The sequence below is a fragment of the Empidonax traillii genome, unplaced genomic scaffold (assembly GCF_003031625.1).
Source record: "Empidonax traillii isolate 1590-97213 ecotype Southwest subspecies unplaced genomic scaffold, ASM303162v1 scaffold851:size265644, whole genome shotgun sequence".
Classification (NCBI taxonomy): domain Eukaryota; kingdom Metazoa; phylum Chordata; class Aves; order Passeriformes; family Tyrannidae; genus Empidonax; species Empidonax traillii.
In genome coordinates, this window is record NW_020956044.1 from 44,778 (window position 1) to 58,100 (window position 13,323).

Here is a 13,323-nt window from a genome sequence, read left to right on the forward strand (position 1 = left end):
CTAGTGGAAGGTGTTCTTGCCCATGGAAGGGAGTCAGAACTATATGATCTTTGAAGGTCCCTTCCAACCTGAAACTGTTCAATGATTCTGTAATTCTATGAAAACAATTTGAAATTGTGACAGTATTATTTTAAGGGTGTGAGATCATATTTTCAATATGACTGCCATGGTAAAAGAAATCTAGCATGATACACTTTCTGATGAGGTAAGAGATGTAAGCTTAAAAGTTTTGGTATAGGTTCATTATAAGAAATATATTTCATTAAAGAAGTGCAAGGTGTTTTATTCCAAACAAACAAGAGACTATAGGTACCTGGGAATGTGTGTTATATTTTTATATAATGGATTAATAATAACTTTTATTCCTTATTCATATGCATAAAAGAAAGTAATAGTGCTTGTTTCCTTTTCCTGGGCAGCTGAGAATTAGATTCAAATAATACTGAACATATTCAGAGGCAAAGTGGGACACCTTCATATTTGAATTTCTAAAGAATTAATTTATGAATAGATATATATAGATTATTAGACCATTTTGCTTTAGAAACTCACAAAACCTAACTGAACTGTACAGAGAAATGGTTAAATTTGCAGTGTAATCAGCTGAAAGCAAAACAGACAAAGGCAAAAAATTTGGGAAGCAAAATGCACTTTCTCATACTCTACAGTGTTTAAGTTGCTATACTTTTATGTTCATATTCTGCACTTATTGCTGCTACTTGTGATGCTATTGTTTCTTGGGAAAATCTAATAAGGTCTATAAATCTCACTTTCCTAATGGATGAAATAATAACCCTGAAAGACTTTTCATTTAAGCAAATATACAGTATTCAAGATTTACTTTTTGTTTTTTTCCTGTAAGCTTAAACTATTGACCTCTACAACAAATGGGAAGTGCCTAGTGACATTTCAAAAAGTGGATGAGCTGTCATTCATACCATTCCTTAAGCACAGTTGGCTCTTGCCAATACGCCCCAGGCTTCCAGGTGTCTTGCCAGGACATCTCTATTCGAATTGTGGTCTACCTCAGAAGGGTTTCTGTCCCTGATGTTACAGCTACTCATTGCACAGCACATTGCAACTTTACTGGGAAGTGAGGTTTTTTTAATTTTATTAGGAATAACCCTTTTTTGTTCTCAGATATTTTTTGGCAAAGACCTGCTGCTTTTCCATCCTTTGTTTCAAATCCTGAAGCTTTGGTTAACTGGAGCAGCAAAAGGTGTATGGTGCCTTCCTTATTACTTTCCTTTCTAATGATTGTGAATTCATTAAAAACTACTGTTACACAACATGCACATTTCTTTTCCTGTAAAAGGGCATTAGTAGACCATTGGTGAAATGATATTAAGTGGTAATCAGAAAAGAGGGGGTAAAATGCTTATTGTCTTTTATCAAGCACAGAAAGGAAAAGGTGAAACACGAGGCCCTCCTATTTCTTCTGTATGTGTATGGCTCTCAAAACTGACTTATTTCAGCTGCTCTGCACATGTATGTCTTCTTTCCAAAATGGATCCTCTCTACAGCTCTGCTGTCCCTTCTGAATACACCTTGCATTGAAAAAGCACTTGGAAAACTACTGCTAGAGAATTTTGTAGAAATAGAGCAAACAATCCAAGTACATCAAGTTATGATGTCATTACAAGATCATTTGTACTAACTGGACAAATAGTAGATTGAAGCACAAATATAAGTAACCTGGGCGTTAATTTACCTCAGTGTGTATACTTCTAATCAAACATTTCTGTAATTAAGGTTAATATAGATAACATAAAATGTAAATTAAGCCAATTTGATAAAAAGGTTATTCACATCAAACAAGTGACTAAGTATGAAGGAAAGATGAATATATGCATAAACATTTTAAATATCAGTAAAAAAACCCCAGTAGTACTAATGTGCAACGGCAGTCTTGGCTGTCTGCTTTTATCCTTACATGCAGTATGGTTATGATTCTGAAATAGTTGAATTCATACTGTACTTATGAAATTTCTTACCTCAAAGTGGGCAAAATGAGTTCTAAATTTTTGTATAGCACTGCTCCAAGTACAAATACAGTTGATTCATCTAATTCTGAAAAGATTAAGGAAAAAAGATTTTAAAACTCTCTTTCTCAAGTTTTCATCATTATAGAGAACTGTGAATACCATTTATCTCTGTAATATGTGCTTTATTTTAAACAACCATCATAATTTTGAATTATATCCTAGAAGTCTGTCATAAAGATGTAGCATTGCCAGGAACATATCAAAAGATTTAAACCATTGAAAATCACATTTTCAAAAAATCCATCATTGTATACTGACATCCATGCTAGTTCATTTACCTTTATAATTATGTATTCTCAAAGATTGTCTTTATAGTTTAATGCCTAGTGAGTAAATTCTTTGATGTCAGAGAGCTGCACTGCAAGGTATTTGTAAATTGTACCTGAAGTTAGAGTAATTTGCCTGCTGAGCATCCTTTGGTAAGAGCTGGATTGGAATGACTCAGTCTGCTGGAGTGAAAAAGCTTAAAGGAGTTCAGCAGAGCTGCGCTTAAGCTCACCTCATACCACCACAGATCAAATCCTGTGCACAATATCTAAGCAAAGCACTCTTTGGTGTAGAAAATAATCCCCAGGATTTCTGTAGCACTTTTTGTTCAATGTGCTGAAATAAAGCCCCATCATTTCCCCCTAGGATAAACTATAGATTCCTTTTGAAGACTAATAAAATAACCACTCCTATATCCTACAATGGTTCCTATGAGACAAAGATTCTGAGTTTCCTTGCTAAAGCTAACAAAAAAAATAAACATGCTGATATGCTTCTTTACCTGTTGACATAGGAGTGAAGATATTTTTTGGAATGACAACCCTGTCTTCTGAGTTTCGTGCCCAATCAACCATTCCTTTTCTTCCTTTCATGGGGAAATTGATGTCGGTTAAAACAGATGCAGCAGGAAGCTTCTGAATGCTAGCCACTAGTAAGAGAAATCATAAAATTAAATACAATTTGGTTTCATATGTTAAAACATCCTACAATGTTAACAGTACAAGAATAACAAAAGTTTTTAATGATACATTTCAAGTAAAGCAGGAATTCAAAGGACATTACCTAGCACAGAAAGTGTAATCTTCTGTTTATTATGCAGCTCTACTACGGATTAGTTGTGTGGTATTGATTGTATCATTTGTCAGCTAGATTCTGATTAAGTTTCTTAACAGGGATTATTGAATGTACTGGCTTACACCCTGAATTCACACATAAGGACCTTGTCGTGTCTTCAGAGCAAATTCTAAAATGATCAAATGTGACAATATAAGGAAGAGGATGCTGCAAGTTGCTTTGGGAAACATAACTGCTGGGTGCAGGCTAATGAAGCAATTACAGAACTTTTGTTCTCTATACAGGCACAATTTTAAGAGAAATACATTGTTTGCACACAAATGAAATTAATGCAGTATAACAGTTGATTTCTTTTCCTTGAAAGAATAATCTCCATTCTGAATTCTTAATTATATTTTTTTCTATCAAAACCCCCAACTTCCAGTTTAGAATTTTGTTTGTTCATTTCCATTTGCTCCCCATTTCCTAACTCAGCTATTATCTGGAAATCAGTTTCAGCTTTGCTGTGAAATCTCCAGCTCCATGGCAACAGTGTCTGTGTCTAGTAAGACTCAAACTACTTTTAAGGAACTGACAGGGCTGCAAGCATTTACGTATACTCAGAGAGATGACAAACAACACATTTGGAGCACTATGCAGCAAACAGCACAATGGAGCACTAGCTCCATTCTTAACGTAAGCCATGTTGATAGCCATTTCCTGTCCAATGCACTTCCTGATCAATTTATGAAGAGGTTAATGTAGTTGGAAGAGTTTGGACATCAGAACTGTATTTTGATCTGCATAACGATTTCACTGCAAGGATTCTGCAAGGGGGTTTAACATAAAGACAATGGGGGACAACTGTAAAACAACCAGAACAGCAAAATTAAAGTAGAAAACCATTAGGTGTCTCATCAGCGGATTTTACTTGAAAGAAAACTGTAATTCCAGTCCAAGAGAAGAGGAAAATTAAGAGGGCAACAATATTAACTTCACAAATGTATTCCTTGATAACCGACTCTTATTTTCAAATCAGACTGTTATGTATTATAGAATCACATTAACGAGGTGGTACTTGAGGTTGTTTCAGACTTTTCATTATAAAACTATCATCAGGGTTTTATAAGGCTAGTTACAATCCCCTCTAGGCTGCAATTGGCAAATACATTCCCAGCCCTAAAGGGATGCTTAGTCTTGTGTATTTTCAGGTGGTGTGTGGAGGGAATAGAGTTCAGGTGTTTCAGAATTACTGGGGCATAAAATAGGTTGCATGTTTTCACATGCAATCAATGGTTATACAGAATATATTAGCACTGTAAAAATGGATTTTTCCCCCATAGTTCTTAAAATCTAAAAAGAATTTTGTTTTATTTTTCACATAAATAAAATTAAACCAACAGCTATTTAGTTTTCAAAATTAAATACAACCCATAAAAGACAATATTGTTGGGTATTTTATTTACACAGTATTTATCTGCGCATCTACCTATCTATGTATCTAATTAGCTAGTAGAGCCTTAATATTTCATCTACCTTTTGGATGACAGTTCCCTTTATTGAAATAGGAAATCAATGTTATTCAATGAAATTCACTCTGCAATACAGAAAACCACTTTAGGACGGGATAAATGGTGAGAGTCTAGGATAATACTCTCTGTACTCTGTCTTTCTCTGTATTTTAAATAGGGTCATTTATCATGGCACCTAAACACTACTTAGAACCAAAAATTTCAAAATACTTGCTAGTATTTAGGTGGTAAATAACAAAACCAGAACTTAAAGCCTAAACATTTGACTTATGGTGGGCAGTGTCAGGTTCATGGTTAGTGATCTTGAAGCTCTCTTCTAAACTAAATGCTTCTATGGTTCTATATATTCCCATTCATGGTTCAGACAAGTGGACTTTTTTTCTGCTGACAATCAAACAAAAGTGTCTATATTTAATTTAACAGAAGATGCAACCTTATCATCCCGGAGATTTTTCATAGACAGACTACACTGCATAAACCAGTAACTGAGACAGATTTGCCAAAATGCTTGTTTAATGTCTTTCAAAGTTTGCCTCCTACAGATCCACACAGATTATTAGGTCCTTCTTTAGCCACTTTACCAAATGATTCCATGAGGATGTGCCTAATGGGGCACTGATGCTTTAAGGTGTAAGATAATTTAATGCAATTTGACTGGAGGAAACTATTTCAGTCCATCAACATGACCAGGTGGATTCATGAAACAATTCCTACCTCTTCAGTGTCACTGTGAACTGTATTTTATATATTTATATTTTTATACTTTAGGAAAGCTAATATTCAACATTAGTCTACAACTCCTTTCAGTGAAACTTTGGAGCATGATCAGCAGCATTTTCATTGGGAAGTGAGGCTCTCTAACTCAGTTTTCATCTGCAGCATAAAATAATCACTTATTGTGAGTACAAAAGTCAACAGGTCTTTTAGAGGAAAATGTATATTATTTATGTGCTGGGTCATCCATACATTACAAACTAAAATGTGAGTTTCTTATACATAGATAATATGACATGCCACTCAGTTTGTACTTAATTTTTTTTTTTTATTGTAGTAGAAAACAATGCTTCAAATACTGGAACCCAAACTATTTAGTTCTGCCGTTGCCACACAAGCGTTATTTCTTCTCATTTGAAAAAACAAAAGCTTCTCATAGGGAGTTTTTTATTATTTTAAATTACCATACCATTATATTATGTACTGGATTTGTGAAATGGAACACTGGCGAACAAGTTCACTTACAGGCAATGTATTTGTGCTTGTTTATACATACATATAAGTTGTGTAATACTGAGAGAAACACTCAAAGAGAATATTAGTAACAATAAGAATGTAAAGTGGGGGGAAAAAGATGAAAAAAAACAGAATAAAAAGAAAAACTAAAATGAAAATAATCTTAGCAGAAGCTGAAAAAAATCTTTACATGTCATGTTAAATTACGGAACTCTAAAAATTTTGTTATATGCCATATACAAAATATACAGCATGTGTAACTACCTCAGATAAAAAAATATTTGAGTTATTGCTGTAATTCCTTATTCTGTTCTATTCTGATTACATTTTCCTGGACTTTTTATGCTGAAGGCATCATACTGACAAGTAGCCATTCTTACACATACATTGCTGTAGACACAATCAAAACTCTTCCAGTATGGAAAATTCTCTTTTTTATTTATTTGTATAATGGCAATTCCTATGATATTTCAGGCATTGGTGAAAAAAATAAATTACTGAGGAATACATTTTCAGCCCAGTTCTCTTCAGCACCTTTATAGATTACTTGGATGTGGGACTCAAAGGAATATTAAGGAATTTTGCAGACGACACAAAAGTGGAAGGAGCTGTTGACTCCCTCAAGAGCAGAGAAGTCCTGCAGAGAGACCTCAACAAGTTAGAGACATGGGCAATCGCCAACCATAAGATGTTCAGAAAGGGAAGTGCCCAATTCTGCATCTGATTATGTTCATAGACCAGGAAATGAGAAGCTGGACAGAAGTGCTATGGAAAGGGTCCTGGTTGATGGCAAGTTGAATATGAGTCAGCAGGGCCCTGGCAGCCAGGAGGGCCAACTGTGTTCTGGGAGCCATCAGGCAAAGCATCGCCAGCTTTGCCCCCAGGGAGAGAATTGCCCTGCTCTGCTCTGCATTGTTGTGATCTCACCTTAAAGTTTCAGGAACCACAATGTAAAAAAGATATTAAGTTTACAGAGAGTGTCCAAAGGAGGGCAACAAAGATGGTAGAGGGCCTTGAGTGGAAGCCGTATGAGGAGCAGCTGAGGTCACTTGGTCTGTTCAACTGGAGGAGACTGAAGGGAGACCTCATTGTGGTGACAACTTCCCATCCAACCTGGCTTCTCTGGGCAACCTGTGCCAGTGCCTCACCATCCTCATAGTAAAGAATTTTTTCCTAATGTCTAATCTAATCTATCTAATCTTTAAGTTTGAAGCCATTCCCCCTTATCCTGTCTCTACATGCTTTTGTAAAAAGTCTCTCCATCTTTCTTGTAGGTTCTCTTCAGGTACTGGAAGGCTGCAATTAGGTCACCCCAAAGCCTTCTCTTCTACAGGCTGAACAAGCCCAATTCTGTCAGCCTTTCCTCATAGAAGAGGTGTTCTATCCCTCTAAACTTGGTGGTCTCCTCTGGACTCACTCCAACAGGTTGATGTCCTTCCTGTGCTGGGGATCCCAGAGATGGGTGCAGCACTCCAGGTGGGGTCTCAGTAGAGCAGAGGGGCAGAATCATCTCCCTCAACCTGCTAACCACACTGCTTTTGATGCAGCCCAGGATAAAATTGGCTTTCTGGGCTGAAAGTGCACATTGCTGGCTCAGGTCCCACCTCTCATCCAGAGGCAGATCCAAGTCCTTCTCAGCAGGGGTGCTCTTGATCTGTTTATGCCACAGTCTGTAGTGATACTGGGGGTTGCCCTGACCCAGGTGTATCACCTTGCACTTGGTGTTGTTAAACTGCATGAGATTCCCATGGACCCACTTGTTGAGCTTGTCCAGGTCCTTCTAGGTGACATCCCATCCTTCAGATGTGTCAAGTGCACCACTCAGCTTGGTGTCATCTGCCAATTTGCTGAGGGTGCACTTGATCACTCTTATCTACGTCATGATGATATTAGATAGCAATGGTCCCAGTAGCAACCCCTCAGGGACACTGCTTGTCAATGATGTTCATTGGGACTCTGAGCCACTGACCACTACTCTCTGGGTGTGATGGTCCAATCACTTTCTTATCCATCTATCAGTCCACTCATTTAATCTATCTCTCTTCAATTTAGAGAAAAGGATGTACTTTTGAAGGCTTTACACAAGTCCAGATAAATGACACTTGCAGCCCTTCCCTTATCCATTGATGTAGTCATTCCATTGGAGAAGGACACTAGATTGGCCAGGAGGGACTTTCGCTTGGTGAAGTTGTTCTGGCTGTCTCAAATCACCTCTCTGTCCTCCACATGCCCTAACACAGTTTCTAGGAGGATCTGTTCCACAATCTTCCCAGACAGAGAGGTGAGGCTGACAGGTCAGTAGTTCCCAGGGTAAATCATCCAGTCCAACTCTTGGCCCTGCACAGGACAGCCCCAAGAGTCACACCACATGTCTGAAAGCATTGCCCAAATACTTGCTGAACTCTGATGCCCATACAACCCCACCCATACAACTTCATGCCACTTCCTCCGCTCTTGTCACTGGTCACCAGAGAGATGAGTTTGGTGTGTGGCCCCTTCACTTCCCCTCAGGGAGGAAGTTGTAGACCTGGTCTACAGGTTGCTACTGAGGTCTACCCACAGTTGCAATACCAGTTCCGACTCTCCTTTCTCTTAAGTGATAACATTCTGGGTTTGTTATGCTTTATAGCACAGTAACCATGTTGATCTCTAATTTGCAATAACTTAAGACACAGATGAATAGGAATTAATTATTTTTAAAAGACATCAGTACTTTGATTGAATTCGAAAACCTCATACAGATCTTCAGCATAGGGTGTCAACTTCTGCTTAACCATCCCTATCAGAGCAAGAAAGCAGAACTCTGCACTTGATTGCATTTCAGTTACAGACAACAGAGAATGACTGTGTATATTAGCATCATTTGCTCTTTTCCTATCCTATTTTGATTTGTCCTCTGGCAGAATACCAGGTATATATTGTTCAGCATTTAGTAAACTTGAGTACATCACATAAGAGGTTTTGATTACTGAGACAGTGGACAGTATACTGCCCTTCTGGGACAGCTCCTGCTAAATTTATTTCGGGGTAAAATAGAACTGCCTTTGTCACACATATTCTGAACAAAGAATCTTAAAGGATTTTTGTGTTAAAATTCAGAACACTGAGTATCTCTTCAAATATCTCTGTTAAGAAGACTCAACTAGAACAATATTTCTACATTTTAGAATTATTCTTTTGACCCAAAATGTAGAACCCTTGCTTTTTATAGAATAAATAAGCTTATTTAAGTCAACCCATATTGGATACATGGGCAACAAAGCCTTGCCTGGACCATCAACAAAGAGTCAGATGGACATACTGAAGATGATATTGATAACATATTTGCTCTATCCACTTAAACCCCATAATTTTAAAGACAACCAGCAAAAAACACAGCTGGTGAAACCCCCATTTAAAGGGGACAGATATGTGGGTCTCTGGATTTGCTACAGAACTCTGCATGTAAGCATGCTTGATGATCCGCTTTAAAATCCTTTCCTCTGTACAAAGATAAACCCACCTTTTACCACCTACAAGATTATGTATAACAGACGGACTGTGGTGAATTTGGCATCCTCTTATATGAGCATAAGAGAAACAAGGTAATTTTCCTTCTGTAAATAATACTCCTGAAATCTTGCAGTGAACCAACATCAAACTACAGTCATAAAAATGCTCCTACGAAATTATATCTTAACAGAACTTCTAATTCCTATGACTATCAACACACAAATGATAACTTCTTAAATTAGAACCCACTGCTCCATGGGCAGATGTAGCAGGTTGACCCTGGCCAGATTCCAGGTACCCACTGAAGTCTTCCTCTCACTCTCCCTCTGTAACTAGACAGACGAGAGAGGGAAAAAAAACAAAAACAAAAACAACTAAGGATTCATGACTAGAGATAAGAGCTGGGAGAGGTCATTTGCTGATTACCTTCATGGGCAAAACAGACTCAGAATGGGGATAATACTTAAATTTATTATTAACAGAATAAGAGCCAAAGAGTGAGAAATAAAACACCTTTCCCCCACCCCTCCTTCCTTCCATGTTCTCCCTCCTCACCCCCTAGCAGTGCAGGGGGACAAAGAATGGTGGTTGCAGTCAGTTGTTGTTTCTACTGCTGCTCAGGAGAGGAGTTCTTCCCCTGCTCCCGTGGGGTCCCTCCCACGAGAGACAGTCCTTGATGGACCTCTCCGGCATGAGTCCACCCCTTGGGCAGTATTTTTATAATTTTTAATAATTGCTACTGTATACTAACTAGTAATGTACACTGTGTATTTAATATGACTGTTTGAAGCTGCTCAATGTGGAACATAAAAAACAAAATCAATTTGCTAATCTGAGTCACAAGTTTGAAGAAAACTCAGTTGAACTATTGAAACTGTAAACAATTTTTCTATGAGCTGTCAGAAGAAAATATATTCTCATGATAAATGGAATGCTTCCTGAAATATGTGATTATTTAGAAAAATGCTTTAAACACATGGTGGGAAGCTGTACTTCATTAACTAGAAGAAAACTCCATCTTCTGGGCATTATTTTGAAGAAGATGAAGATATGAGCAGCCAAATAGACCAAGAGCCACATCAAGTGTACTCTGTGTTTCTCAAGGAGCTTTATTTATTCTATTCTTCTTAGTATCACTGTGAGTTCATGTTTCTAAAACTAGGGTCTCCAGCACCAACTCTGCCTTGTCATAAAAAACTTCTTAAGCACAAGAAAGACTCAACATCAAGCAAGACAGAAGATGGAGAATGGTGCGGGACATAAAATGATTTGGTATTTCAGACAAAGTTGAAAGACCATGGTAATACTGAGCAGGCAAGGTCACCTGCAACACCATTTCAGATTGACAGTACAGGGAAGGTGTAAAAACTAAGCATTTTTCAGTCACCAATGTGACTAGAAAAAGTGTCTCTGCTGATGATTCTCACTGATAACAAGAGCAAAGAGAGTGAGACTGAAGGTAATATTAAGGCACTGAGTGCAGAAGGTGGGAATGATAATGAAGCTGTCAGGGAAAGGAAGAAAGAAGAAAAGCTGAGAGGGAGAGATCATTTATATGTTTATTTATCAAGTTTGCTGATGATTAGATATCCACTAAAAACTATTAAAAAGATGGAGAGAGGATTTGACAGGGGACAAGAGATCAGTAAGGAGTCAAAAAGACACAAAAATCATTATCAGGGAATTGATAAAAATATTCTATGGACACTACATTGCTTGGGAAAATGAAGAGCAGAGGTAGAATGATTGCTTCCCAGAAGTAGTAAATAGAAGCAAAGATGACTTACCTCTAGGGAAATGACAACTAAACCTATCATTTGGAGATCTCTACAGATGTGAACTAAGTTGTGCAGGATATTGAAAGATGATATAAGAAATAAATTCTTAGACATAGAGATAGAAGATGGGATGTAGAAAAGCCAAACACAGAGGAAACAAAATAAAATTGGAATCAATATACATTTTTAATAATTTTTTTTTTTGTAGCAGACTAGAAACAGATCTCTACTGTATTTTATTGTTGAACAGCTTTTTCGTAATCATACAAAATGGCATGGTGAAGAACTTTCAGATTACACTGAGGAAATTTTGTAAAAGAATTGTAAATTACTCTGACATAGAAATGCAGAGATTAATAATATGAAAACAGCCATTGAATCCTAAAAAGTGGAGACTGATTAAAAGCCATATTCTGCAAAACAGTCGATACAGAGGAAATGCTTGCAGGTGGCCCTCTTTTTACAGCAATTCACCAGGCATGTACCAATTTGTCCATGTGCCTTTCCAGAAGCTTGAGAAGAAGCCAGTGCTTTCTTTACACTTCAGCTCCAACAAGATTGAGAAATTAGACAGATAAGATCTGCCAAAAGCTCAAGCCTCTAGGTGTGTTTACTAACCAGATTGCTCTCCTCATTAAATGCATCTACAGTTGCTTTCTGTTTTAAAACCCAGCCAAGTCAGAAGTCAGAGAAAGACTTGCTGATCTAACATTGCTTGTTAGACTACTGAGCTAATGTTTTGATCACTTGAAGTAGGAAGATCTGCATGCAATGAGGTCTGCCTCTGAACACAGGGTGCCCATCTGAAGGCATTATAAACCATACCTTTCTTTTCTTGGATGAGAATATTCACTAGGATTCAAGGCTATCACCAGCAAAACCTGAACTATTTAGAAGGAAAGGACCAAACCCCTACTTGAATACTCCTTTGACAACAGGCATGATACATAAAACAAGGGTTCAGTAGAAAGGCAGGTTTGCTTAATTCATCCCAGATAACCAAGAGATGTCTCCAATTAGTGCTTTACTAAATTGTCGGCTCTAATAATATAGAAGACAGAAAGAATTCAGTCGTAAGCTTAGCATTTCCTGGTCAGCATCAGATTAATTCTCTAGTGGACATCTACTATTCTGAGTTTTGTTTTCACCATGATGGCCAAGCTGTCAGTGCCAAGTGCATCCTCATTAAACACATACCCTGCCCCCCTCTGCAGCTTAAGCTGCCCATGCTTAAAATCCACTCTTAATTTATGCAATTTTGTAACTTATATTGAACCATAGTGAAAAGGGCTGTGAGAAGTGGGGCCCCCTGCCTCTTCACTTGGGAGCTGCACTTAAGTTGAATCTACTGTGACTGTGCATGGCCTTGTATTTTGGCTGTCTAAACCTTGACCTGAGGATTCCATGTCAAGGTCTACTGACCTACCTTATCACTATGGGCTTTCCTAAAGACCACTGGACCAGATTCTGACCCTGATGCTTTGATGTGATTTCTCAGCTTGACATCAGATCTACCTCAATGCTATGGACTTGTCTGCTGATATGAAATATTAGCTGGCCCTGGCTACTGTCACAGACCTCCTCTGCTCTTCTCATTTGGATGCTGTGGGACCTCCCCTTTGCCAACGAGGCCACTATGCATGTCCTGTTTCTCTCACAGAGCAGCTTACTCTTGCTTTTCCCTGAACCCAGTACCTGATAAAGCATATGCTGCCACATCTACAGAGTAAATGCCTTCTAGACAGGCTTGAGCAGAGTCACACAGAAAATATGAAACAGAACTATTAGAAACACAAATCTCCTGTGTCTCAGTTTCAAGTTGAAGCCATGATTCTAACCTTCCTCACAGGAGTTCATAACTAGGTCTTTGTTTTCTGGAGGCATGTCTAATTCATTTTGAATGTTCTCCACGGAGGAGATAAACTGGATTAAAATTTGCTTAAGGGATTGTCAAAGGTTGCCCTGGGGCACTGCAAAATATAATTGTCAGGATAATGCACATATGCTTTATTTAGATTGTTTATATCATGCATGGCAGAACAAAACTCAGTACCTCATTGGGACATATAGACGCTATCCAATATAAGTAGTAAGTAATACTAATTAGACAGAGTTTGATTTACTTTTTCACATTGTTCAATTCTAAATTAACTTTAATAACTCAGGAGAAATATCTCAGTGTTATTATGGTCATTTCAATAAAAC

The 13,323-nt window shown here is 37.7% G+C and overlaps 1 protein-coding gene across 1 annotated transcript in view; it reads right to left on the reverse strand.

Annotated features, from left to right (window-relative positions):
- LOC114067036 (adhesion G protein-coupled receptor B3) overlaps positions 1-13,323 on the reverse strand; it is a gene marked incomplete at its 5' end in the record, with an annotated part of 99,356 nt that overhangs the window by 16,672 nt on the left and 69,361 nt on the right. Inside the window, 2 exons of the mRNA XM_027902213.1 lie at positions 1,995-2,070; positions 2,815-2,961. Of these exons, the coding sequence (XP_027758014.1) occupies positions 1,995-2,070; positions 2,815-2,961 (223 nt within the window). The remainder of the gene's footprint in view (positions 1-1,994; positions 2,071-2,814; positions 2,962-13,323) is intronic.